Source organism: Pantherophis guttatus, chromosome 3, assembly GCF_059756535.1.
Source record: "Pantherophis guttatus breed Tessera chromosome 3, ASM5975653v1, whole genome shotgun sequence".
In the NCBI taxonomy this organism is placed as follows: Eukaryota; Metazoa; Chordata; class Lepidosauria; order Squamata; family Colubridae; genus Pantherophis; species Pantherophis guttatus.
In genome coordinates this window covers 108,452,959-108,479,392 of record NC_142065.1, presented here as the reverse complement: position 1 = coordinate 108,479,392, position 26,434 = coordinate 108,452,959, and the positions used below count along the sequence as shown (strand labels likewise).

The 26,434-nt window shown below is 43.8% G+C and overlaps 1 protein-coding gene across 2 annotated transcripts in view; it reads left to right on the top strand.

The window, feature by feature from the left end:
- The window catches only part of LOC117661220 (dimethylaniline monooxygenase [N-oxide-forming] 4-like), a 46,447-nt gene extending 21,860 nt beyond the window's left edge, over positions 1-24,587 (top strand). For both annotated transcript variants that reach the window (XM_034409837.3, XM_034409836.3), the window contains exons 8-9: positions 20,017-20,089; positions 23,747-24,587. In XM_034409837.3, coding sequence (XP_034265728.2) covers positions 20,017-20,089; positions 23,747-24,113 — 440 coding nt within the window. In that variant the 3' untranslated portion in view covers positions 24,114-24,587. The remainder of the gene's footprint in view (positions 1-20,016; positions 20,090-23,746) is intronic.
- The last annotated feature ends 1,847 nt before the right edge of the window (positions 24,588-26,434 follow it).

The window sequence follows — 26,434 nt, the reverse complement described above, 5'->3', positions numbered from 1 at the left end:
GAATCTTGCGGTGATCCATATTCCCAAGTATTTTATTTACCTAACTGTCTGGAAGCCTAATAAATCTTCCAATTCTTCCTTTTGAAGGTCTGTCATGTTTTTCACTAATAGTTTAGTTTTATCCTTATTGAGTTTAAGGCCCGCCACCTCTCCATATTCCTGTATTTCCTGCATTAATTTTCCACCGGATTCTAATGGGTCTTCCATTATGAGGGCTACATCGTCAGCAAAAGCTTGGGTTTTGAATAATTCGTTCCTAATCTTTAATCCTTTGATATCATTGTTAGCTCTTATTTTTCTAAGTAGCACCTCTAGCGCCAAAATATATAATAAGGGAGACAGGGGGCATCCCTGCCTCACTCCTTTTTGAATCTGGAACAATTGGGTTCTGTCTCCATTCACTAGTATATTTGCCCTCTGGTTTTTATAGATATTCTCAATCATCTTCCTAAAGTTAGTACCGAATCCCATTAGGTCAATTTGATTTATCATAAACGTCCAATTCAAGTTGTCGAATGCCTTTTGGGCATCGACAAACATTAAGGCCAGCTGTTTTTCAGGATGTTGTTCGTAGTATTCAAAGGTGTTTAAAACTATTCTCAGATTATCTCTGATCTGTCTCCCTGGGAGAAAGCCATTTTGATCTTTGTGTATCCACCGATTTAAAATGTTTTTGAACCTTTCCGCAATTATATTCAGGAACAGTTTATAATCTGCGTTCAACAATGAGATAGGTCTGTAGTTGGATATCTGTTTCGGGTCGGCACCCTCTTTCAAAATAAGCGTCAAATACGCTTCCCTCCACGAATCTGGAATTGTGATACCCGCCAGGGCCTCATTCAGTATTTCTAGTAACTCTAATTTTAGGGCGTCATCAAATTTTTGGTATAATTCCCCGGGAAGACCATCTGGGCCTGGAGTTTTATTCTTCTTTATTTTAGAAAGGGCCATTTTTAATTCCTCTATAGTGATCTTTTCATTTAACCTTTCCTTTTCTTCTTCCGGGATTAACGGTAGATTAGCATCCAAGAGGTACTGTTCTACCTTTCTTGACGCAATTCCTTCACTTTTATATAAGCCTTCATAAAACTTTCTTATACTCTCCAATTTATCTTCTTCCTTCGTCAGCAAATTACCCTGGGAGTCTTCTAATACTAATATTTGATTTTTTTCCTTCTCTTTTTTTAGTTTATATGCCAGCCATCTCCCTGACTTGTTAGCGTTCTCAAAACAATAATGCTTGGTTCTTTTTATTTTTTGCGCCATTTCCTCTTGGTCCAGTAAGTTCAATCTATGTCTCGTCATCGACCACTGTTGTTTAATCGCCTCATCTCCTGGGCATTGCTGGAGTTTATCTTCAGCTTGCGATAACTTATTAGTGAGCTCTTCTCTAGCCTTTCTTTTTTCCTTGTTTTTGAAGGCGGCATATGAGATGGCAACCCCTCTCACATATGCCTTCATAGTGTCCCACACAATTTCTTTGGCTGTCTCTCGGTTTCCATTTTCTATGAAGAAGCGTTTGACTTCTTCATTCAACTTCAGTATAAACTCTTCTTCATATAGCAGCTTAGTCCTTAGGCTCCATCTCTGTTGTATTTTCTTTGTATCGTGGTGCCAGCTAATTTCAAGGAACTTATGGTCTGCCCAAGCATTTATGCACATGTTGACCTTTTTAATTTCTAGGCCCAGTTTTCTGGTAGCCCAGACCATATCTATTCTAGACCAAGAGTTTTGTGGCATTGAATAGAAAGTAAATTGTCTGTCATGGGGGTATAGGATATGCCACATATCGACTAGATTTATCTCGTCCACTAAATCAAAAAAGGACTTTGGTAAGGGAGATCTTTTATTCTTTTTAGTTATATCACATTTGTAATCGTATTTTGGATCTATTATTCCATTAAAGTCCCCTAACATACATATTTTGTAATTTGCCCAATTTGCCAGCTGTTCATGTAATTTCCGGTAAAATTTCCCTTGTTTTTTATTCGGGGCATAAACCCCAACCAATAACACCTTAGAATTACCTCTCGTTATTTCTACTATAAGTATTCTCCCTTTTTCATCTTTATATTTACATTCTGCCTCTATTCCTTTCTTAACATAGATAGCCACCCCCCTTTTTCTTTTCTCAGCTAATGAAAAGAATACTTTACCAAATTTAGTATAATTTAAATAGTTGGCTTCTTCTTTTTTTATGTGGACCTCTTGGATACAAATTATGTCGGGATTTTGTTTCGCCAATTTCGACAATACTATCCTCCTTTTTTTGTAATCATTTAAACCGTTCACATTTAACGATAAGATCTTAGTATCGTTCATTCCTGTAACTGTTCTCTAGTCTCTGGTTCTTATTTACCTTTTAAAGTTACTGCTCTCACTGGTCTATTTTTTCCCCCCTTTCTTCTGTGTCTTCCTTTTTCTTCTCCTCTTCTATATCTTCTGTTGTGATTTGTTCTTGAGATGTCTCTTCTTCCGTATTTACTATTTCGTTTTCCTCCTTACTAATTTGTTCCTCTTCACCTCCCCTTAATTGCTCTAGGAAGTCTTGGGCATCGCTTACACAATCGATTTTGATTTTCCTCCCTTGCCAGGAAATAAGCATTCCTTCTGGCAAAAGCCACTTAAATATTATACTTCTCCTGTTTAGTTGGTTTGTCAAAAATCTATAGTTTTTCCTCCTCTCCCTCACTCTCCTTGGAATTTGTTTTAAGATGTTCACTTCTTTTCCCCCAAAGATAATTTTTTCCTCCCTGGCAATATTATACAAAATGTCTCTCACTTTTTTCCTAGCGAACCGAACATGGACTTCTCTAGGGAGCCTATTCCTTCTCACGTAATTTGTTTGGACTCTATAGATTTCGTCAATCTCTTGAATTATTTCTTGCTTATCCTGTTGGAGAGTCACTGCAATCAACTCAGCCATCTTATCTCCTAAGTCCTCTTCTTTGTCTTCCACTATGTTTTGGAATCGCAAGTAAAATGAGGCCTTGTCCATCTCGAGTTGAATTAGGGCATCTTCCATTTCTTTATTCTGCGCCAACAGGGTTTGATCAACCATGTCCAGTTTCTTCTCATTTTTTTCTATTCTTTGTTCCGCTTTTTGAATTCTGTTCTCGTTACTAGCGATCGAAATTTGAATCTCATTCATTTTAGCATCAAGTCCATGTATATCCAGTTTCAATTCAGAATGGCTATTCAAAAGTTTTTCTTGCATCGCAAGCATGGTTTCTTGTATTGTTAACAGAGACGATTGTACCGTCTGCAGTGTTGGAGTTGCTGGGGGTTTGTCTGTTTTCTGTAGACCTTCTACTAATTTCTGGGTGGCTGGAGATGACATTGCTAACATGGGGATGGATGGCACTTTTTTATTGGTTTTTGCGATTGTTGATGTCAAACTTGCCATTTCTTTCAAAAGTGCTTTTTGATCTCTAATTATATTTTCTATCTTTCTCCAAATAATCATCCAATGGCGCTTGCCACCTTTTACTCCGGGGCACTATCTTAAGTCCCAAACTCCTTAATTAGTTCCCACTAATCTCTTAGTATGATTCAGGTAGAACTTGATTTAAAGATTACTATGATACGATAATTCTACGTTGCAGCTAACCGCAATATGTAAAAGTAGGGTTCTTATAAGGCTAAGAGCAGTCTTAATATAATTTGTTAATGTAAATGAATTAATAAGTTAATAAGTTGAGCAGTTAATAAATTACGTTAATAGATTGATTAATAAAATTTATCAATTCTATCAATAATTCTTATATATCTAAGTTTAGCCCTTAATATAGAATACAATATTACTATAAAGTGAATATCAATGAAATAACTATTACCAATAGGAATAAATATTTAAGATTAAATAGATTAAATAGATAAAATAAATATACTTAGATAAATATATATAAAATATCAATATTATATCAAATCAATTCAATAAATACAAGTCTATATCCTAATATAAAGTTTTATCCAATAACTATTAAATAAGGTCAATACTTAATTAATTAATCAATTTTATGGGTTCAATATTTCTTAACACAACGGAAATCTACTTGATAGATAGTCTCCTTGATAGTATAGTGTAGATTTTTTTTTTTTTTTTTTTTGGTAATTTTAAAAGTACTTATCAGGGACAGAATCAAAGTTCTGAGTATTAAAGTCCCAAATACTCGAAAGAGCAGGAAGGGAAATGAATAAAAGTATATCTATGATGTAAAACGGTGATCGCCCAGCTTTAAATCTTCGCCTCTCAGCTCGACTAGGTTCCAACGCTTCTCAGTGGTAAACACTCACGACTAGAGCGTCTCCTTACCAGTCCTCCACTGTTTCAGTCTTCCACTTCAATGGACGCACTTCCTGTTTCTCCAACACTCTCTAGAGCTCTCAAAGGCAGGTCGCAAATTTCTCCTTCTTCTTTTTCACTTTGATCGCCAAACAAAACCCAACCGCCCCAATAGACTTTCCCTTTGCTTTTCCTTTCTCACCGCACCATCTGGAGCTCTTTAAAAAGACAATCTGCTCCCTCTGTGACTCTCGTCAGCTCGTCGGGTTGTCGGGTCTCTGTAGTTATAATCCGCTTTACCCTCTCCGTCGCCGCCTCACATCGGATCAAAGCGCTCCTCTCCCGACAGCACCGACCTCCTCTTTCGGCGCTAGATCACTCCAGGGTATGGGAATAAGGTTTTAGAGCTAACACCGCACCTCCGATCTCCTTCTTAACTCCCCGTCACTTGCCGGCTATTGCAGCTTCGGGCCGGCCATTAGCGGCCAGCTCACCACATTGGATTGACAGAGCCGCCGGGTCCAGCGAGAAGTGGTTGCGCCCCACTTTCCCACTCGCCTGGCTTCCCCTCTTGTCCGCAGGGCTCTCCAGGTCCTGCGCCCCCCAAGGGATCCCCAAAACGTGATGAAAAGAGGTGAAGAGGAGCAGCGAGCACTCACTCCACACCCTGTCGCTGCAAGTCACCAACCGGAAGTCATAAGCACACTTTTTAATGTTAAGTATTAAAATGCAAATATTCAGTACTGAAGTAGATAATTACAGAGCTGCCCCAATTAAGCAATATAGCTGCTTGCAAAATAGCGGATAAAGAAAATTTCACCAAAAAATGCAGTATATAGACAAACAAGATGATAGTCGTCTGTTTCGTTTGTAGCAGAGAGAGTTTCAAATTATTGTTACAAATCAAAGAGATTTTAAAAGATATAGGTATTAATTAGTAGCACAGAAGAGATATGATTGATGTATAATCCAACATAACAGTGGTGGGTTCCTCCCGGTTTGGCCCGGTTCTCCCGAGCCGGTAGCAGTGAAGATATGATGTCACCGAACCGGTTCTGGCCCCCCTGCGCCCCCCCTACCCACCCCACCCACCCCCACATTATCCTTACCTTTTATTTGGCCCCACCCCCAATCTATTGCTGTCTCCTGAGTCCCAGCTGCTGGCTAGAGGGGAAAAAACTGTTTAAACTCTTGCGGGGGGCTTCAAAGGGCCACCCTACAGCTGATCAGTGTTAAAAGAAAACAAATGAGTAGACCAGTGCCTGCAAAAATACATGAGTAGATCAGTGCCTGCAAAAATAAATGGGTAGACCAGTGCCTGCAAAAAATAAATGGGTAGATCGGTACAGCTCTGCAGGCAGTTAAAAGCCTGGTAGACCAGTACCTCTGCTAAATCCTAAAGAATTGTCACATGACCATCAAGCCACGCCCACAAAATAAGCCACGCCCATAGAACCGGTAGTAAAAAAATTTAGAACCCACCCCTGCAACATAAGTATTAACCAATACTGTACATATGAATTGAACTCATATGTATCCCTAGAAAGATTAAGTGGTTTCTGGATGTTTACTATTGCTGTTTTTTAATCTCCTACAAATCGGTGCAAGGTAACAGAAAAACAGCACTTAGTTAAAACGTTCAGTTCGCACAGCATTGTTTTTCACATACATATCTTATGTGCTTGATTTGAAAACAATGGGAATGAGAAACTGATTAATTTGTATTTCACATATAGTGGCATATGAATAAAACTTCAGAGTTGCTGGGATGGATGGATGGGACAGACCGACTTGCTCTCTACAGCAAAGTAAACAGAGGCTGTGAACACTCTCACCTGTAACATGATTAATAAAATGGACGTTGTCTTACCTGAACGTCCATTTTCGGAGTGCTGCGGATACACTCCATAGATGGGATCAATCCTCCTTTCTGACAGCAACTGAGAGAACTTAAACAAAAAAATTTAACACCCACTCTGTGCTCTAGCCACGCCCTCCTTACCCAAACTTCCCCAGTCTTGAATAAAGGCGCAACACAGGTATCAAACCAACAAACTTTATTAGGAACAAACACAACCAACAACAGCAAAAGAAATAAAGCAGGAAGCTTATCAACAACCAAGGGAGGGAATGGAGTGTATCCGCAGCGCTCCAAAAATGGACGTTCAGGTAAGACAACGTCCGTTTTCCAGAGCGCTGCGTCTCCACTCCATAGATGGGATATACCCAAGCCTAAACCTCATGGGCGGGAAGCTGACTGCTCCCAGAGGAATCCGAAACCACACTCTGCAAAACATGCCTCCCAAAGGAGGCCTCAGCTGAAGCATAAGCGTCAATTCTGTAATGTCTAATGAAAGGAGACAAGGAAGTCCAAGTAGCTGCTCGACAAATATCCAACACGGAGGCCTGCATCGCCCAAGCAGCAGAAGTGGCCGCACTTCTCATGGAATGAGGTAAAATCCGTGCCGGAAGAGGACGCACTTGACGCTCGTAGGCAGACGAAATGCAGGCTTTAATCCAGCGACCCACCGTGGTCGATGACACTTTCTGACCCATGGGTGGAAAGACACAAGGAGGGCCTCCGTCTTACGAAAGGACGCCGTCCGACGTATATAAGGTCACAGAGCCCTGCGGACATCCAGAGTGTGCCAGAGAACCTCACGGTGATGTCTAGGCGACAGACAGAAATCCGGTAACACAACCTCCTGCGAACGGTGAAACGAAGAATTCACCTTGGGTGTGAACGCCGGATCGAGTCTAAGCACCACCGTGTTAGCATGAAAAATGCATAAGTCTTTCCTGACCGAAAGCGCTGCAAGCTCAGAAACCCTTCTGGCCGAAGTGATGGCCAGAAGAAAAGCCACCTTGAAAGAGAGAAACTTTAAAGAGATGGAACCAAGGGGTTCAAACGGTGGCCCGGTGAGGGCTTGCAACACAAGAGGCAAGTCCCATGAAGGATATCGATGTACCGTAGTTGGTCTTAAATTCGTGGCGCCGTGTAGAAACCCCCGCACCCATGGGTGGTGAGAAAGCAACTGGTAAGGGGGAAAAGACAATACCGTTGAAAGAGCAGCAACCTGCCGTCTCAAGGTGGCTGAAGCTAAACCTCGGTCCAACCCCGACTGGAGAAAATCAAGAACGTCCTGGACCACAGCCGAAGTCAGGTCCACATGTCGACTGGAGCACCATCTGCAGAAGGCCTTCCAGGTCGCTTCATAAATCCTTGTTGTGGATGGTCGACAAGCCGCCTGGATAGTGCCAATCACGTTGTCTGACAGTCGACCTTTCTTCAGGATGACCCTTTCAAATGCCAAATGGCCAACTGGAGCCACTGAGGCTCTGGATGGTGGATGGCCCCTTGGTGAAGCGATATTCGATGTGGCGGGATCACCCACGGACTGCTCACTGAGAACTCCACTAGGTCGGCAAACCAGGGTCTGCGTGGCCAGTTTGGGGCTACCAACAATAGTTCTGCTCCCTCTGCCACCATCTTGCAGATTACGAGTGGAATCAGCTTGACTGGAGGAAAGGCGTACAACCGCCCGGTTGGCCACCGGCATCTTAGTGCGTCCGTGTCCTCCGCCTGAGGATTCGGGTACCTGGAAACGAACCGAGGGAGTTGGGCGTTGGCAGGACTGGTGAAGAGGTCGACCACTGGAGCTCCGAACCAGAGCGACAGTTCCTGAAATAGTCGCGGATGTAGTTGCCATTCTGCCGGGTCAATCTGTTCTCTGCTGAGCCAGTCTGCCTGAACATTGGCCGTGCCCGATATGTGGTCCGCCCGCACAGAGAGTAGATGACATTCTACCCAACGGAAAAGCTTCTCCGACTCCAGCATCAGGACACGAGACTTCGTGACCCCCTCCCGGTTCACATGAGCCTTGGCGGATGTATTTATTTATTTATTTATTTATTTATTTATTTATTTATTTATTTATTTATTTATTTATTTATTTCATGTATTTATATGCCGCCATTCTCCTGAAGGACTCAGGGCGGCGAACACAAGTTAAGAAACAAGTACAATAAAATCATAATTTAATCCAAATAATTAATTAGTAGTAAATAATAAAGCCCGGAATCAGTCTCAGCCTATTTGTTTGAAAAGCCAAGTCTTCAAGTCCCGACGGAAGGAGCGGAGATCAGGAGTCATCTGGAGCTCAGTAGGTAATTCATTCCAGAGGGTGGGAGCACCCACAGAGAACGCCCTACCCCTGAGCACAGCAAGGTGACATTGCCTCGCCGTCGGAACCCTGAGGAGAGCGGCCCTATGTGAGCAAACAGGACGGTGAGAGGCAGGCAGGAGAAGGTCATGCAAATATCCCGGACCTAAGTCATGAAGGGCCTTATAGGTGAGGACTAGAACCTTGAAGCGGACCCGGAGAACCACTGGTAACCAGTGCAGCTCACACAGGAGGGGTGTTATATGGGAGTAACGAGGGGCTCCCATAACAAGCAGTGCAGCTGCATTCTGGATCAGCTGGAGTCTCCGGGTGCATCTCAGGGGCAGGCCCATGTAGAGGGAATTGCAGTAATCCAAGCGGGAAGTAACCAGGGCATGAGTGACTGTGCGAAGGTCATCTCGGTCCAGGAAAGGGCGCAACTGGTACACCAGGCGAACCTGTGCGAAGGCCCCCCTGGTCACGGCTATTAGATGGTCTTCTAGGGATAGCCGAGCATCCAGGAGGACACCCAAGTTGCGAGCCCTATCAACGGGTGCAAGTTTTTCCCCATCTATCAGAAGTGATGGAGCCTCTGAAACCTGAGATGCCGGCATCCACAACCACTCAGTCTTAGAGGGATTGAGTTTGAGTCTGTTTCTGCCCATCCAGTTTCGTACCTCCTCCAGGCAATGGGACATCACGTAAAGGGCATCTCTGGGGTGGTCTGGGGTGGAGATGTATAATTGGGTATCATCAGCATATTGATGATATCTCACCCCAAAGCCACGAATGATCTCACCCAGTGGCTTCATATAGATGTTAAAGAGCAGGGGGAAGAGAACCGACCCCTGAGACACCCCACAATTAAGGGGCCTCGGGGTGGATCTCTGCCCTCCCGCCCATACAAACTGAAAGCGACCCGAGAGGTAGGAAAACCACCCTAAGACAGTGCCTCCCACCCCTAACCCCACAAGTCGCTGCAGTAGGATACCATGGTCGATGGTATCAAAAGCCGCTGAGAGGTCAAGTAGGACCAGGAGGAAGGAACAACCCCCATCCTGAGCCCGCCAGAGATCATTCACCAGAGCGACCAATGCCGTTTCCGTGCTGTGACCGTGTCGGAAGCCTGATTGGTACGGGTCTGAAGCAAAGGTTGGAGATGGGACGATAGTTATTAAGTGAGTCTGGATCCAGGGAAGGCTTCTTGAGGAGAGGTCGAACCACAGCCTCCTTAAGAGAGGCGGGGAAGTTCCCCTCTCTCAACGAAGCATTGACAATTGCCTGGATCCAGTCTCTAGTCACCTCTCTGGCAGCCGAAACCAACCAGGAGGGACAAGGGTCCAATAAGCAAGTGGAGGAACTAAGTTTGCCCACAATCCTGTCCACTTCCTTGACAGAAACAGGGTCAAACTCAATCCAGATATTATTCTCAAGACCCACCCTAGTCTCCCGATTGGATTCTGCCCAGTCAGAGTCCAATCCGATCCAGATCTGAGCGATTTTATCATGCAGAAACTGTACAAAATCCTCAGCTCTGCCCTGCAAAGGGTCTTCCCTCGCTCCCTGATTGAGGAGGGAGCGGGTCACACGAAACAGGGCCACTGGGCGGTTTTCTGCAGATGCAATGAGGGCGGCGAAGTAGTATTGTCCGTGAGGATCAATAAGTGATGTCCGTGTACTGTCGCAGAGAAATGAAGCAGAGCAAGACGAATCGCCCTCAGCTCGAGCAAATTGATGCTGTGAAGTCTCTCCGATTTTGACCACAGTCCTTGAGCTACTTGGTTGTCCAAGTGGGCACCCCAGCCTTGCAGACTGGCATCTGTGGTCAGAACGATCCACTTCTGGTCCAGAAAGTGACAGCCCTGCCGAAGTGCTGGTGACTTCCACCAACGTAGGGACAATCTCATCTGCGGAGGGACGAACACAGTCCTGGAGGTGCTGGAAACTCCCCTCCGCTGGAAGGGGAGGAGAAACCATTGTAATGGGCGAGAGTGTCTGCGCGCCCAAGGGACAATGTGGAAACACGAGACCAGTATCCTGAGTAGCTGCGAGAGGGTCCGTAGAGGCACCGACCTCTGGGCCAGAACCTGGTCTAACAAACTCCTGATGCTCCGCATCCTTTCTGGGGACAAAAAGACCTGCCCCTTGGCCGAGTCTATCACCTATCCAAGATGCAGAATGGAGGTGGACGGAATGAACAGACTCTTGTCCAAGTTTATGGTGAACCCGTGCCACCGGAAGGCCGAAAGGACCCGGTCCATGTCTTGTGCTGCTTGATCCCAGGATGACGAGAGGACTAGGATGTCGTCTAGATAACACAATAGTCTCACCGGAACCGGCCTGAGAGTCGCAACCACCGCTACCACCAGCTTGGTGAATGTCCTGGGTGCCGAGGAAAGTCCAAATGGCATGGCACAGTACTGATAATGCCTGCCCACATACTCGAACCGCAGAAACCTGTGATGGGAGGGATGCACTGGCACATGGAGATAAGCCTCGCGTAAGTCCACTGATTGCATGAGGTTTCCCTGCCGAACTGAAGCCAGTATTGACCGCAGCGAGTGCATTTTGAATTGGCGGTAATGAACCGCCCGATTCAGGTCTTTCAAGTTGAGAATCCCTCTGACGCCCCCCGAGCTTTTGGGGACCAGGAAGAGAATCGAGTAAAACCCTGTCCCTAACAAGTCCTCGGGAACCGGTTCTATCGCCTTGATATCCAACAGGTGAGTTATTTCTGCTGACATGAGACGACGGAGCTCGGCTGATCGAGGCACAGGGCACCCGACGAAATGACTCGGAGGACGATCTACGAATTCAATCAAGAGTCCTTGGGCCACAGTGCGATGAACCCACATGTCCGACATTGACGCTGCCCACTGACGATGAAAGGCTTGCAGCCGACCACCAACGGGACCGGATGGCGGTGAGTCATTTTCCCTGATGATAGGGCTTGGAACCGGAGCCATGAAAGGGGCGCTTCGACGCGGACTGCTGCCTGCCACGGTCCCGGAATCTTTGCCTGTCTGAAAAACGGTCGGATGATTGGAAAGGTTGTCGGTAAGAGGAGGACCCACCAGCCCCCGAGTAAGGCCGAAAGGGCTGCCGCTGTGTGTAAGGTGTATAGCGCCACTCTGCCTACGAAAGGCCGATGGAAGGACCTTTCGCTTATCCTTGTCCTCAACGAGAACAGGGTCGAGAGCAGCACCGAAGAGGTTGGGCGATTTGTAAGCGGCAGCAGCTAGCTTCCATTTTGTCTTGACGTCGGCCTTCCAAGGTCGCAGCCAGAAGAGATGCCAAGATGTGATGGAAGACACCAAGGCACGTGATGCAAACTTAACAGAATTCAAGGACGTATCAGCAGAATATTCCGTGGCCGCAATAATCTTGTTAACGTCTTGGTGCAAATGGGTTTCCTCGGGAGGAAGGCGTTCCTGCAACTGTTTCAGCCAAATCAAGGAGGCGCGATTAAAAAATGACGTGGCAGTTGCGGTCCTGATGGTCTAGGCCACAGCCTGGTGTGATTTCCGAAAGGCCAGTTCCATGCACCTGTCCTCCGCCTTCAGGCCGTCCAGTGGGTCTGCCGAAATCATCGACTGAGATGTGAGACCCGCCACCGGAGCGTCAACGGCCGGTAAGTCCAACAACGCTTCCAACTCAGGTGCAGGACAGTAAAGTTTCCTGTCCTGATTGTTTGGTGCCGTCGACGATCCAGGCTGACCCCAAGGGGCTTGAAGAACATCCATGAACAGCTGGGGACATGGAATGAAGTCCTTCTCTTGCTTAGCTTGCTTGAACAAGGCATCATGCGGACCTGACTCAGATTGGGAAGTAGAAGGTTGCGCCCCTACCGAACCCAGATTAGTTGTCAAGCGCGCCTTGTGGAGAAGGGACTTGAATAACGCAGGTCAAAAAAGGCCCGTGAAAGCCGGGGAGTCAGGCAACAAACCCTCGTCCTCCGAGAATGCGAGATCTTCCGGGTAGTCCTCCCCATGGTCCGAATCAGCAGAAGAGTCAGTCTCACGTTGATGAGGAGAGCGGGTCCTGCGATGGGTTGAAGCGGAGGATGCAGCTTGGCTAGGTGCAGGAGGGGCCCCCTGGGCTGAGTGCTGAGCTCCAGCGGCCATGATAGATGCCAAGGCCATGGACAGCATGGTTTGAAAGTCCATTTGTGTGCCCGCAGAAGGCGGGTCCACAGGTCGAAGCCCTGCTGCCATGGGCGTAAAGGTTGCCGAAGGAACCTGTCTGCGAGGCGGAGGGGATGAGGCCAAACCCACAGCTGACACATCAGGTAGGATTGCGAGACCCTTTTTGACAAGGCCCGGGGGACTGGTACATGGGACTCCTTGCTAGCAGTCTCAGGAGTAGAAAGAGCTGCTGAAGTGTCAGCGGCCCGCTTGGCCTTTTCATACTGGTACTCAAATGCCTTATGGCGCCTGAGGGCATCCCTGTCAGAAGCAACAGACGACCTGGAGCGATGAGACATGCGGCTGCCAGACACAGACCGCTTGCCCCCTTTGGATTTATGTGATCTGACTGACCTAGGAGGGCTAGTCTCCTGTTTGAGGTCAGAAGACAGCGAGGAATCTGCCATTGTATATATTTGAAGGATAAATGTTTACGAGTATATAATATATATATATATATATATATATAATATAAATATGAAACTAAGAACTCGTAAGGCAAAAGGACCCCCAAAGGCTCAGTCACCCAAGAGGGGGTTATTAATAGGCAGATATGGCACCCAAACAGCACACCTGCAGTAAGGGAGGCAAACTTGGTTCCAGGCTATCAAGGAAGGCAAGAGTGACAGGGCCTTATAACGATATGATCCCTTCGTGTGGGGGGGAGAAACGCCCCTCCCAACCAGCGTGGGAGGGCCAGAAGCGTTTTGTTGCGTGCCACGCTAACTTCCCTCAACAAAATGGCGGGCGCGATGGTGAGCGGCTCCAAAAATGGTGGCCGTAGTGAGCCAGCAAATTCCGCCCCAAACAACTACTGGGAGCAAGGCCCAACCAAAGGAAACACAGCTCCGGAGACTGGCGGCCCAGGAAATGGCTGCGCAGTTCCTCCCAACAACTCACAGCAGCCGACGATCTTCCAAAGTGCTTTCTGGCCCCACGAGGACCACGCTGCCCGCAGAAACCTGACAGGACCGCAGCCACTCGTTCTGATGATTCAGCTCCAAAGGCACGAAATTCATGCGCCCGCACCGCTGCCTCCTATCTAACACCGGAGAGCCATGCTGGAAACAAACAACCTCGTGGTGGAGGAGATGAGACAGAAGAAACCGCCCAGCACCCACTCCACCGGCGGCAAAATGTTGGCCGGATCCGCCCCGCGGGGTCGGAATCCGGCTGCTGAGAGCGCTGCAAGCGCGAAGCTCAGAACGGCCTGGGTCGTTCAGGCACGTTACTGGCGACTACAGCTGACTGGCGGGTAAGCTAATCTCCAATCTTCCGCTCTCCACCGCAAGGAAGAAAAAAATATAATAAAAAATAAATAAAAAGCCTATTCGCACTACCTAACCAGAGCACAGAGCTAAAAATTCACCTCAGTCTGTCAGCAACTGAGAGAAAGACTGGGGAAGTTTGGGTAAGGAGGGCGTGGCTAGAGCACAGAGTGAGTGTTAAATTTTTTTGTTTAAGTTGTATTGTATTTGTTTATTGAATAGCCCGAAGGCCTTTTCAAACAAAACAGAAAAGAAAAAGGCAAAAAGGCAAAACAGTTACAGAAATAACAATCTAAAAATATATGATATATGACATTAAAATTTTACAATATCAGATTTCAATAGCTAAGTTGCCAAGACTAGATAACCCAAATAAGATAGCTCCTCTCTAACTCAGCTCATCTTTCTTACAATCAATGAAATTCTTTTCGATATAACTGGCTCGTATTGCTGTCATCCTTTTAAGATAGCGAGTGATAGCCCTTACCATGGGAGGAGAGTCAGCTTTCAACAGAAATGCTAATTTATGCCTTATATTCCAGTGGGGAAATTTATTTATAATTGGGGACAGATATTGTTTTCTTACTTCCTCATACAGCCTACATTTGAATATTATATGTGCCGTGTCCTCCACGACGTTTACCCCACATATACATGTTCTTTTGTCATACGGGATTTTCCGGTAACGGCCAAATTTAACGTTGGTATCTAAAAGTTTGAATCTAAACTTAACAAATAACTGTCTCTCCACTGATGGCATTTCTAAATGTAAATACTTTCCAGGGTGAAAGTTGTTTTAACTGCTGTCAGCAGTTTAAGGGAGTGATTAGTTGAAAGAGTTGCCATGTCCATTTGCCCATGTATATCTTTAATCCGTTGTTTAACTTGCTTCAGTGTGTCACACAACGGGAACTCTACGCCATATCGGTTCAATATTTCTGACAGCCGGGCTAGCCAGGAATACCTTTGAGGCTTTGAAATCTGCTGTTCCTCTAGGCAGATTTTGGGGAGTCTGCTGGCTTCCATCTGAGTCATTTTTAGCCAGTAGGCTACCGCCCTAGTGATTGTATAGGTGTACAGTGAGAAATGTCCCAATTCAGCTCTGACGGCTGCAGCTGAAGTGGAATTGTTTACCCTGAGCATCCTTCTTAACAAATTATTTTGAGTTCTCTCCAATATGGGGGCCTCTGTAAGACCCCAAATTTCGGCACCATAGAGCATGATCGGAACAAGTTTAGCCTGAAAGACTTTACGAAGAGGTAAAATGGAGGTTGGTTGGATACGTTTACTTAATTTGGATACAAGGCTTGCTCCTGCTCTGACCTTTTGAGAAAGGTATTGATGGTGCGGAGTCCAACCTCCTGCCCTGGAAAAAACAATTCCAAGATAAGTATATTGGGTAACTTGCTCAATCTTTGTGTCATTAATCTGCCAATTGTGCTTTTCATTCTTATTGCCAAAGACTAAAACTTTTGATTTAGCTACATTTATAGTCAAGTGGTTTGTAGTACAATAACGTGTGAGCTTGGCAAGAAGTCTCCTCATTCCTATTTGGGTTCTAGAAAACAGCACTAAGTCATCGGCGTACATTAATACGTTAATAAATCTAGAGCCTATTTGGGGGCTATGCGTCAGAAGATCTTCCAGCTGCACTGGGATATCATTTATATAAAGGTTAAAAAGAGTAGGGCCCAGCAGGCAGCCCTGCCTCACTCCTCTAGTTGTTGGTATGCTGTTTGTTGAGGCCCCATTTGCTGCATATCTGACTCTAATTGCCATATTAGTATAGAGAGTCCTGATCAACAAAATAAGTCTGGGGTCCATCCCCATGACTTGTAGTTTCCTCCACAAATGGTTCCTATCTATAGAATCAAAAGCAGCGGTAAGGTCAATAAAGGCGGTATACAGCTTTTTCCCCTGGGTCTTGTATTTATTAATTAAGTGGGAAAGGACAAAACAATTGTCAATGGTAGACCTACCTGATCTAAAACCTGCCTGCTCATTTGCCAGAATTTCCTTATCCAAGCACCAGTCCTCTATTTTATTTAGCAGATGTTTCGTATACATTTTTGAAATTATATTAAGAAGACTGATGGGGCGGTAGTTGGATGGGGCGGCTCTGTCACCTTTCTTGAAAATTGGAAAAACTATAGCTAACCTCCATCCTTCAGGGATTATCCCTACTTTATCGATATAAGTAAACAGTGCTACCAGCACCGGTACCCAAAAGTCAATGTTGGACCTAAAGAGTTCAGGAGGCAGCAAGTCCTCTCCAGGGGCCTTCCCGGCTTTTAAGGATTGAATTATATGTTTAACTTCGGTAGAGGTAACTGGTGTCCATTCCGGACATTTCCTTAATTCCTGCTGGAGAATATCCAGTTGCAAGACATTTGTTGTATTATTACCATCAAATAAAGCAAGATAGTGCTTCTCCCATTTTGCTGCTGATATATCAGTGTCCATAAATGGGGAACGTTGTTTTAATATGCCGGCTATCTTATGCCAAAAGATCATAGGGAATTGGGATTTCGCTGCCATTTCTACCTCTTTCCACATCCTGGTATTATAGCTACTTTTCTTGTTTTTCAGGAGGGATTTGTATGCTCTCCTGAGTTGAACCATATTTGAATAATCCCCATCCTGCCTGGACCGGTTAACTTTCCTAACTGCGGCTCTTAGATTTGACCTCAAGCTATGACAATCATCATCAAACCACTTTCTAGAGATCCCATCTACTTTTCTATCATTCTGGATCATTAAGTTCTTAAGAGTAGAAGTTAGCTCTATATAAGCTGGCATTGGGGTGTTGTCTCCGGGCTTAGATTGGGAGATTTCCCTTGCTAGCTGCCTGGCTTCGTCTGAGCCCAAATAAGTGGTCACAGATTTGACATCAAGTCTGTGCCAATTTAACCTTTTGTAGTTATAAACCCGGGCGTTTACTAAGGTGTCAATTTCCTCTCTTGAATGAGGCCTAACTTCTGAAGAGAGTGAAACCAGAGCCGTGATGGGAAAGTGGTCACTTTCCTCTCTAAATATAGCTCTTACATCTGAAAAATGGTGTACTACACTAGAGGAAGTGCAGATATAATCGATAGAGGTTGATGTTTTGTTGGACAAGAAAGTATAGGGATATATATACCCATCACTCAAGCCACTAAGTACTTGCATATCATTCATAAACAGCAGGGAAATTAATCTCTGGGCATATTTATTGGTCCTCTTGTCCATTGAGGACCAGGTGAACTCATTATAAAAGTATCCAGTTGGTACCAGGCCTCGGTTAGCATAGCTCTTCATTGAGGGGCCTAGTCTTGCATTAGTATCTCCAGCTAATATAATTTTTGCTTGGGGAAAGCGCCCCTTTAAGGTAGCTAATACTGAATCTAATTCATCCCACAAATCCCTTCCTAGAAGGTGGAATGAAAAAGGAGCGATATATACATTAATTAAGATTAAGTCCATCCCCCTGAACGAAAATCTAATAGGCAGAATATATTGGAATTGAGGGTCTAAAGAAATTTCTTCACCCTTCCATCCTGTATCCCTTTTGACCATCGTGGTTAAGCCCCCAATTGCCCTCCCTCTTAAATTGACTTTGCCTGCCGGTTTATGCCATGAGGCAAAGCCCGGTAAGCTGATCTGTGGATCATTAGTAGTCAGCCAGGTTTCTTGAAGGAGGATGAGATGATGTGTTGAAATCAGTTTTATAAAATCCATCCAGTTTGCAATGCCTTTCCAGCCCGCTATATTCCAGGACAGGAGGGAAAGGCTAGGGATATAAGATACCCTAGTTATTGGCCATTTGTTGTCTAGTCAATCACCCCGAGGCACTACTCCTTGTGTCTCTTCCTCCACCCTTCTGGTGGAGGGGTCCGGAATTACTACCACCGCCTTCTCTGGAGTGCCAAAGGAGTCAAAAGTGGCCTCTGATTGTTGCGGAAGTGCCTCCCCCGTTCTTAAGGAAGATGAGACAGGTGAGAGCAATTGCACAGTTGGGGGAGGGTGAACTTCTGCCACTACATTCATGGTCTTTGTTTCTTTGAACAGTCTTTTGCCTTCCCTTCTATCCCTCTGGACGGACTTAACAACTTTAGGCCTTGTCTGAACATGCTTTCCCTGTTCTTCCAACTTGGATAGCCTTCTCGTTGAACTGCAGGCTTCTGCTAGCGAAGATCTTAATAAGTCAAATTCAATTAACATCGACCTTTGCTCCTTTGGAGACAAGGAGACAAATTAGCTGATTATAACATCCTCTGGCTTGTCGGTGCTTGCCTTCATATGTGGGACCTCCCTGGTCTGGCCTGCCTCCATAGGTTCTCCGGATTCTAGAGGAAAGACCCTGGAGGTAGCAGAGTGGTTCCTAGGTACCATTTTTGATGTTTGGTTAAGTCCTTGTAAAAGCGGTTTAATAGGCCCACTCGAGAAGACTCTTGTAGGAATGACTTCAAATCTGAGCAGGGATCCTTTTCTTTTCATTACAGCATTCGGAATAGTATTGCTGTCAAAATGCAGTATTAGTCGAACACAATTGCTATGCTGGGGAAGTTTTTGGTATCTGAGTAGATCTATTAATAAAGGATCAGATTTCAATAGCTGTGCAAGTGAGAGGATTATCCTTTCCTTTGAAGTCCATCGTCCTCTATTGCATGGGATTTTCCTTATCCTTAAAGCAATTTGTTTCTTTAACAACCTTCTTCCTTGATGAGGGTTAGCGTCAGTACTTGCAATGCTTTGTTGTTTGGGTTGAGGTCTTAAACCCTTCCACTCTCTCCGCGTGTCAGGACGGTGTGCAGTCTCACCCTCCTTAGCTGCAGGGTGAGGGCCATTTAAGAATTGGAAGATCCTCTCGACGTCTCTTTTGATCGATGTCAGTAAGTCATATATTGAATCTACTATGTGCGCAGTTAACATACTCTGAGTACAGACCATCTCTCTGAGGTCTGAATATGTCGGAACTTCTTTTAAACAGCTAGAAGTAGGAGAGGGGATAAAGCTTGAAAAGTCACCCATTCTATCAGGCGAGTTTAAATCTGAAATCCGGGAAGAAAGCTCCCTTTCTGTATCTCCCTCTCCCAATGATACAGTCGACAGAGACAAAGTTCGAAGTTCAGATTGGGGTTCTGGATTACACCTCTCCATAAAGTCATCCAATTTAAGCTGTTTAAGAGGCTTGGAGTAATTAAGTTCTGTCATAGATTTTGGGGAGAGAGAGTAAGCTCTCTGCCTCTTACTCTTCTTCACCATTCTGGTAGATAGTTGATCCAGTATCTCCCAGCGAAATTAAATATCGCAACAATTTATCCTCCCTCGGCAATCGTAGTTAAGGTAGGCCTTAATGATGGTCTCAGCCAAGGCACCACGGAGGTAAAAACCAATCTCCTTTCCAAACAACGGCTTGTCTTTTACTCCCACTTCTTTGCTATCATCTATTTTCAGAATTGTTTAAATTGTTTAAATTATTTCACAGGGGAAATATGTGGGAGAAAGAGACTAAAAAGCTGATAGAGTTTCATTAAAAGCAGGCCTACCGGGAGCGTCTGCAGCCAGCCAGTTCCTTACTGTACTCGTTCCAAATACAAACAGCTCAAAATCCCCTCCGATGTTAAGGGCCTCCACTGAGGTTTGTCAACAAGTCCAATAATCTGAATTTCAGGCCTTGCAAGGAGAAGTCACAGGAGTAGCCTAAGCCAGGAATGCAGGTTGTAGTATTGTTAAAATATGTCTAAAACAAACAGTAGCCACACTATATGTGCTTTGTAAAAGTCCAGTATAAATTAAAAATAGATTAAAAATGAATTAAAAATATAAAAATACTTTAAAAACGTTAAAAAAGAAAAACCTAATTTGGGAGAGCTCCTTACAGCCGTTGCTCACCTCCAACCAGCTCCTCCCCCATTTCTGTTTAAGTTCTCTCAGTTGCTGTCAGAAAGGAGGATTGATCCCATCTATGGAGTGGAGACACAGCGCTCTGGAAAATGACCATTTTATAGTTAACATTGTGACTAGCCACAGAGTGTGGCCTAACAGGCCATTTTGCCTAAAGAAACTCAAAGCAACAGCTGAGGTTGTCATGGTCAAAACTCATCCATGTTGTTTCCTTTTTTTTTCCTTACCAGGATCTAATAAGCTGCCTCCAATGAACAGAATGATGAATGAAATTGCTAAGCAGAAGAAAAGGCTCCTTAAAAAGTATGAAATGTTATATATTATTTTAAAAGCTGTAGTTAGTACTTTTTGCCTCTCAGCTTCAGTGAATTAGAAAAGAAAATGTTAACCCAGGGAGTAAACAAATATTAATTCAAGGTATCATTCTGGCAAAATTCCCTGAAAAGTGTATGCAAAGTTCCTGGGAAGAAGTTAACAGACAGGAACTCTTTAAAGAGAAGACATGATACTCCTAAAATAAGATGAGGCAAAACATATCACAAAGAATGAAGTAAATTGGAAAGGGCATAACAAAGTTCCACACTGTTTTTTTAAATGTAAAAAAATAATCTCTAATTCTACTCAGATCAACTCCTGGTAATTTCTTGGGCATGTTTATGTGCATTTTAGCAACTGGTCCTCTATTGACATTGACTGGTTTAGAAAGAAAAATTGAGCCTAAGGTCTTACCTTCATATCCCCCTAACCACAGGATAAACATGTTCCAGTTTTTAAATACCATGTCCTGATGACATTGCCTTCATCTCATCCCCAAACCCTAGCTGAATCAGTTTAACTAATCTTTATCTGTTCCAGTTTTAAAGTAATTTTTCTCTTTTCTCCTGATAGCTCATTACATCAATGATATGGTAACTCAGAATTAGGATATGCCATTTGATCATGGAAAGATTGGACATCTACCCATATAATGCCTCACAAATGGTTTTCAAATGTCTTATTCAATCTTGTTTGTCAAATCAATTCAAATCTTTATTATAGTAGACCAGCATATCTAGTAGACCATCACATAAGTATGAGCCAGCAATGTGCTACAGCTGCCAAAAAAGTTAATGAAGTCCTGGATTGCATCAACAGAAGAATAGTTTCAAGAGGTAGTACCGCTTTATACAGCACTTGTGAGACCACAGTGGGAATATTGGATCCAATTCTGGTCACCACCATACAGAAAAGATGTTGAGATCCTAGAAAAGAGTGCAGAGAAGAGCAACAAAGATGACAAGGGGTCTGGAGGCTAAACCATATGATGAATGATTGAGGAAGCTAGGTATGTCTAGTCCTGTGATGGCAAACCTATGGCATGCATGGCAGAGGTGATACGGTGAGCCCTCTCTATGGGCACGCGCGCCGTCTCCAGCTGCTCTTCTGGTTTCCAGCGTGCATGCGCGCTGGCCAGCTGGTCTTTGCGCGTGCCGGAGCACCGGAAGCCCAAAGACCAGGTGGCCGGTGCACATGCACACGCCAGCCACCTGGTCTTCAGGTTTCCAACGCTCCGGCGTGCATTCTGGTTTGGGCACTTGGTGCCAAAAAGGTTCGTCATCACTGGCCTAGTCTAATGAAGAGACAGACTAGGAGTGATAGGATAACTGTCTTCCAATACTTGAACAGCTGTCAAAGAGAAGAGGGAATCAACTTACTCTCCACCTCAGAGCAGGACAAGAATTAATGGGTGGAAGAACAGTAAAGAGAGCTCCAACTTAGAAGTTAGGGAGAAATTTCTTGACAGTGAGACCAATTAATCACTGGAATGGTTTGCCTCTGGAAGTTGTGGTTGCTCCATCATTGTAGTTTTCCGAACGTCTGGATAACCATCTATCCAGAATAATCTAGGATCTGCTGCTATAGGCAGGAGGTTGCACTAGAAGACCTCCAAGATCCTGTCCAACCCTATTCTTCTATATAGTTCTCTGTGTCATGTTAGGTAACTTGACAGATTGCTAAATCAGGCATTCTAAGCAGCTGCCTCTGCTTCCTACCCATTCCTACATTAGGGACTACAATTGAAGGTTGCTTTTTCCTGCCTATAGGGGTACATAGCTGAGAGAATTTACCAAGAACTTTTTTTTAATTTGTCCTGCATTGAAACAATAAGGCTAGAACATACCACTTTCTTGCTACTGCAGCATTGAAAAGATCAACAATTGGGACAAAACATTTTATCTTGGCATACTGCTTGTGGATATTACTGCTATATAACTGTGGCCTAAGAGTTGCTGCTTCAAGTATATAGGTAAAAAAGCTAACTGGTACAGAAGTGTGTGTAACTTTTCCTGGCTGTTTTAATATTCTTTATCAAGGTTTTTTTTTTATCTAAATAGATGCTGAATGCTATTTTCAGAGTTACCCAATGTACCCTCTGAATAGAAAGGTGATCTATACTAAACATAAAAGGAAATATTTTAGGATCCTTGAGGCAGAAGGGCTAGGTATGGTGACCTGTAATACTGGCCCCAGTCCTTTTAATGGCATTAGAGAACATAGAACATGTTTGAAAATCCTTAAACCATAGAAGAAAATATTATATATATTGTGCAGTTTGTAGTTGTCAACCGTCCATATGGTGCCATCATGTGGCCATAGAAAATAACTTGCACTACACCTTGACTCATGAAATATTTCCAGGCTTAATGCCATTAAAAAAAAGATATTGTGTAGCCACAGTATTCTCTCTTTTCCTTTGGGTTTTGAGTGGGATAAGGAGGATATAGGAGAGTTACAGGGAGAAGGTCATTCTTTTTTATGTAAAATTCTTTGGATGAGACACCATACAAATCTGACCTAGAAGCATCTGAATTATTCAATTGTGGCTTTTCTGTGTAGTTAGACACTTCTAATTACGGTAGATACTTTTGATTCCAGGTAACCCTTGTTATATGTTTGGTTTGGCTATATATGACAATAGTAGGGTTTTTCGTTGTTTTTATTTTAATCAGATATAACATTAAGAAAAGCAAATAATATGCTATTGAGTTTTTCTTGTGCTAGAGAAGAGAGGTAAACAGATCCCAGGACAAGGCAAAACGTAGGAGATCTGAGCAATTTACTGCTCTGGGTGGAAGATAATTTGCTGTGACATACATTCAACTGATTTACAAATGAATGGGTCACATTTAACTTCAGAAAGGAAGGAAACCTTTCTGTATTTCAAACATTTCTATTGTTTCTGATGTTTCAGATATTGCATGTTTCTTTTTAGTTTCAAAAAGAAAACTCAAACTATTACTCAATATGCCATGGTTTAATGCAGGAATAGAGGCTTTTATTCATTATGATATTGGGCTGTAAATTGCATGCACAAAATTCTACTCCCAAAGTATATAAATCTGATCAAGGATATTTTATTTAATTTCATGTACATTTAACTAAATTAAATTTGCAATATAGCATCTTTAATTCGTTCTCTACTATATCCTACTATGTATTTTGCCATTTGTTGCTGTTTTATTTTAACAAATTTCACTTTCACTAATGCTTGGATCTAGGATGTACTTCTTTCAGTCAAATTTATCACATCAAAGTTCACAATAAATGTCCCTCTGAATGTTGCTGAACTAGAGTTCCCAGTGCCAAAGTCAGTATGGTGACAAGCATGAACAACAGATCCACACATGAAGAGTTCAATTAGCTACTTAACTGCTCATGCCTATTTCACAGCAATCTTCCAGACTAACGGTTTGCACTTGGGCCAGACTAGATAATGTTCAATGGCATTCAATGGGGGGGGGGGGGGGGAGGTTCACTTTGCCTTCTTGTGCCCATGTAAAGATTCCAGACTAATTCCCCACTTTACAGACCAGGCTGTCTCCAACAAATGGCATGACAATTGCCCCAAAGTTCCATGTCTTTCTCACCATCTATAGCTACAGAATACTTATTATTATTTCCATTTGTCTTCTGCTCCAGGGGTATTTCCAACACAGAGAAAAAAAAGGAATCATTTGTTCACTACATGGATGAAATTGCTGTTTGCATAGGGGTTAAGCCCAATGTGCCATTACTTTTACTACAGGACCCCAAACTAGCTTTGAAGATATTATTTGGTCCTTGTACCTCTTACCAGTATCGCCTTTGTGGACCTGGAAAGTGGGAGAAAGCTAGAAATGCAATTCTGACCCAGTGGGATCGTGTTCTCAAGCCCCTGAAGACTCGGGTCATAGACAATTCTTCAAAACATATCAAACCACCCCTTTGGAAAAAAATATTCCACTTCACTGCATTCCTTGGAACTACTATATTCATCATACTTCTGTACTCATTTTATACCAGCTAAGGAAAACATCTAATCTTAGAACTTTATTTCATAATTTTACAGCAGGAATCAAAACCTAATCTGGCATCAAAGCAGCATACAAAATGCATATATATCCTGGACTTTGAAAAATAATCTTGCAAAATACAATATTTTTGCTCAGAAATATTTATGTCCAATGGAACGTATTACCTGATATGTTCATCCCATGAAACCTGAGTGGTTGTTTCACAGGTTATGCAGAATAGCACCCTGACCTTATGCAAAACTGCAACTTTTGTCTTCCATTTACTTTTCCATGATCTTCCTCATTTTCATCAGATTCAGGCAACCTGTAGACAACTGCCCTATAATCCTTCCTTATTGATTGATTGTTTTTTCCAATATTGTTTTCTAAGCTGTATCAATTGTTTTAAAATTAAAATGCAATGAAGTATATAGCTTAAAATGCTCCAAGCAAACTCTAATCAAAAATAAACATTTACATTCACTAAATGTATCAGCCAGTATCTCTACAAAATATATTCCACGTGAGCCTATTTATTTATTTATTTATTTATTCATTTATTTATTGGTTCCATTTATATGCCTTCTCAGGGACTCAGACTCAGGGCGGTTTACAATGCATTAAGCAATAGCCTTCATACTTTTTTATATACCTGCTTAGTAGGGCTTTTGGCCCTAAGCAGTGTTCTTTTTTATACAAAGTCAGCTTATTGCCCCCCACAATCCGGGTCCTCATTTTACCTACCTCGAAAGGATGGAAGGCTGAGTCAACCTTGAGCCTGGTGAGATTTGAACTTGCAGTAATTGCAGGCAGCTGGTGCTAGTTAACAGCACTTTAGTCTGCTGCGCCACCAAGACTGTGTTATGAAACACAGTCATCTCACTCTATGGAATGAGGGATCTTTCAATAGGAGACCTCTCCTGGAATCAAATCACAAAATGCATATTCCCATTTTTAAAAGGGGCAATTAAATTTTTAAAGCAGGGGTGTCAAATCTATTTCATTGAGGGCCACATCAGGGTAGTGTTTGTCCTTGGGGGGCCAAGGTTGGACGTGGCCAGGGTAGATGTGGCCAGCTCAACGTCACTTGTGTCAGGGGCGCCTATGGTGGCCCAAGCATTCTGCCAATGAAAACGGGTTCCCAAGCTCCATTTCCAGCTGTGACGGCCTCCTGCAACCCTCTGCCAGTGAAAACAGAGCTCGGGAGGACCATATACAGCCCTCGCAAGCTCTGTTTCCAGCTGCAATGGCCTCCTGCAACCCTCCTGCGGCCTGCCTGAGCTCTGTTTTCACTGGCAGAGGCACTGCGGACTGGTCCTTTGCTATTTCCAAGGCACCCCCATGGGCCAGATCTAAGCACCCCGCAGGCCGGATGTGACCCCTGGGCCTTGAGTTTGACATCCCTGCTTTAAAGCTTTCGGAGACCTTGAGTTGCTGCTGACTGACCAAAATAATACTGGTCTAAAAATAACCTCATGTCCTCCCAACCCCATCAGGAATTTATCCCAGTAACAATGTCATCCCCAGTCCTCAGCTAAGGCAGCCTTGAACTCATTTTTACCTGTTCTGGTTTTCAGGTATCGATTTTCTTTTTCCCTAGACAGTCTTTGCTGTTGACATGCTCTAGGAAGTTAAATGAAGTGGACAGCAATGCAGCCAAGGATTGGCATTTGCAAACTCTGAGTAGTTCCCTTAGGCTGCTGTGACCAGGCAGCTTTTCCCCCTAGTTGCTGGGACCTACTCCCTATGACCATTTTGGCTGGACACCTGGCTTCTATGAAAGCATATGCTCACGCAATGCCTGACTGGGGCTTTCAAGTCACTTTTCAAGGCTTGCGCTGATGCTTAATATGCACAGGCTTAGCACATTTGTTTTTTTAAAAAAGTGTCCTGTCTTGCATTTAAATTTAAAAGTTGATTTAAATGGAGCCTGAGTGGCGTTGGAGGCTAATGCCTCCTAAGGCAGCATTTAACATCCAGCTGCCTGCAATTATTACGAGTTCAATTCTCACCAGGCTCAAGGTTGACTCAGCCTTCCATCCTTTCTAAGGTGGGTAAATTGAGGACCCAGTTTGTGGGGGCAATAAGCTGACGTCGTATAAATATACAAAAGTATGAAGGCTATTGCTTAACGCATTGTAAGTCGCCCTGAGTCTCCGGAGAATGGCGGCATATAAATCAAATTAAAATAAATAAATAAATAAAAAATAAGGAAAGTGCTGGGTTTCCCCAGCTTTATTTTAGTGGTTTGGTCATCCATGGGTATATTATACACTTTGCACTTCTTCTGTCCACAAGGGTTTTTTTATGGAAGTCTGTTTTGATCTGGTGATAG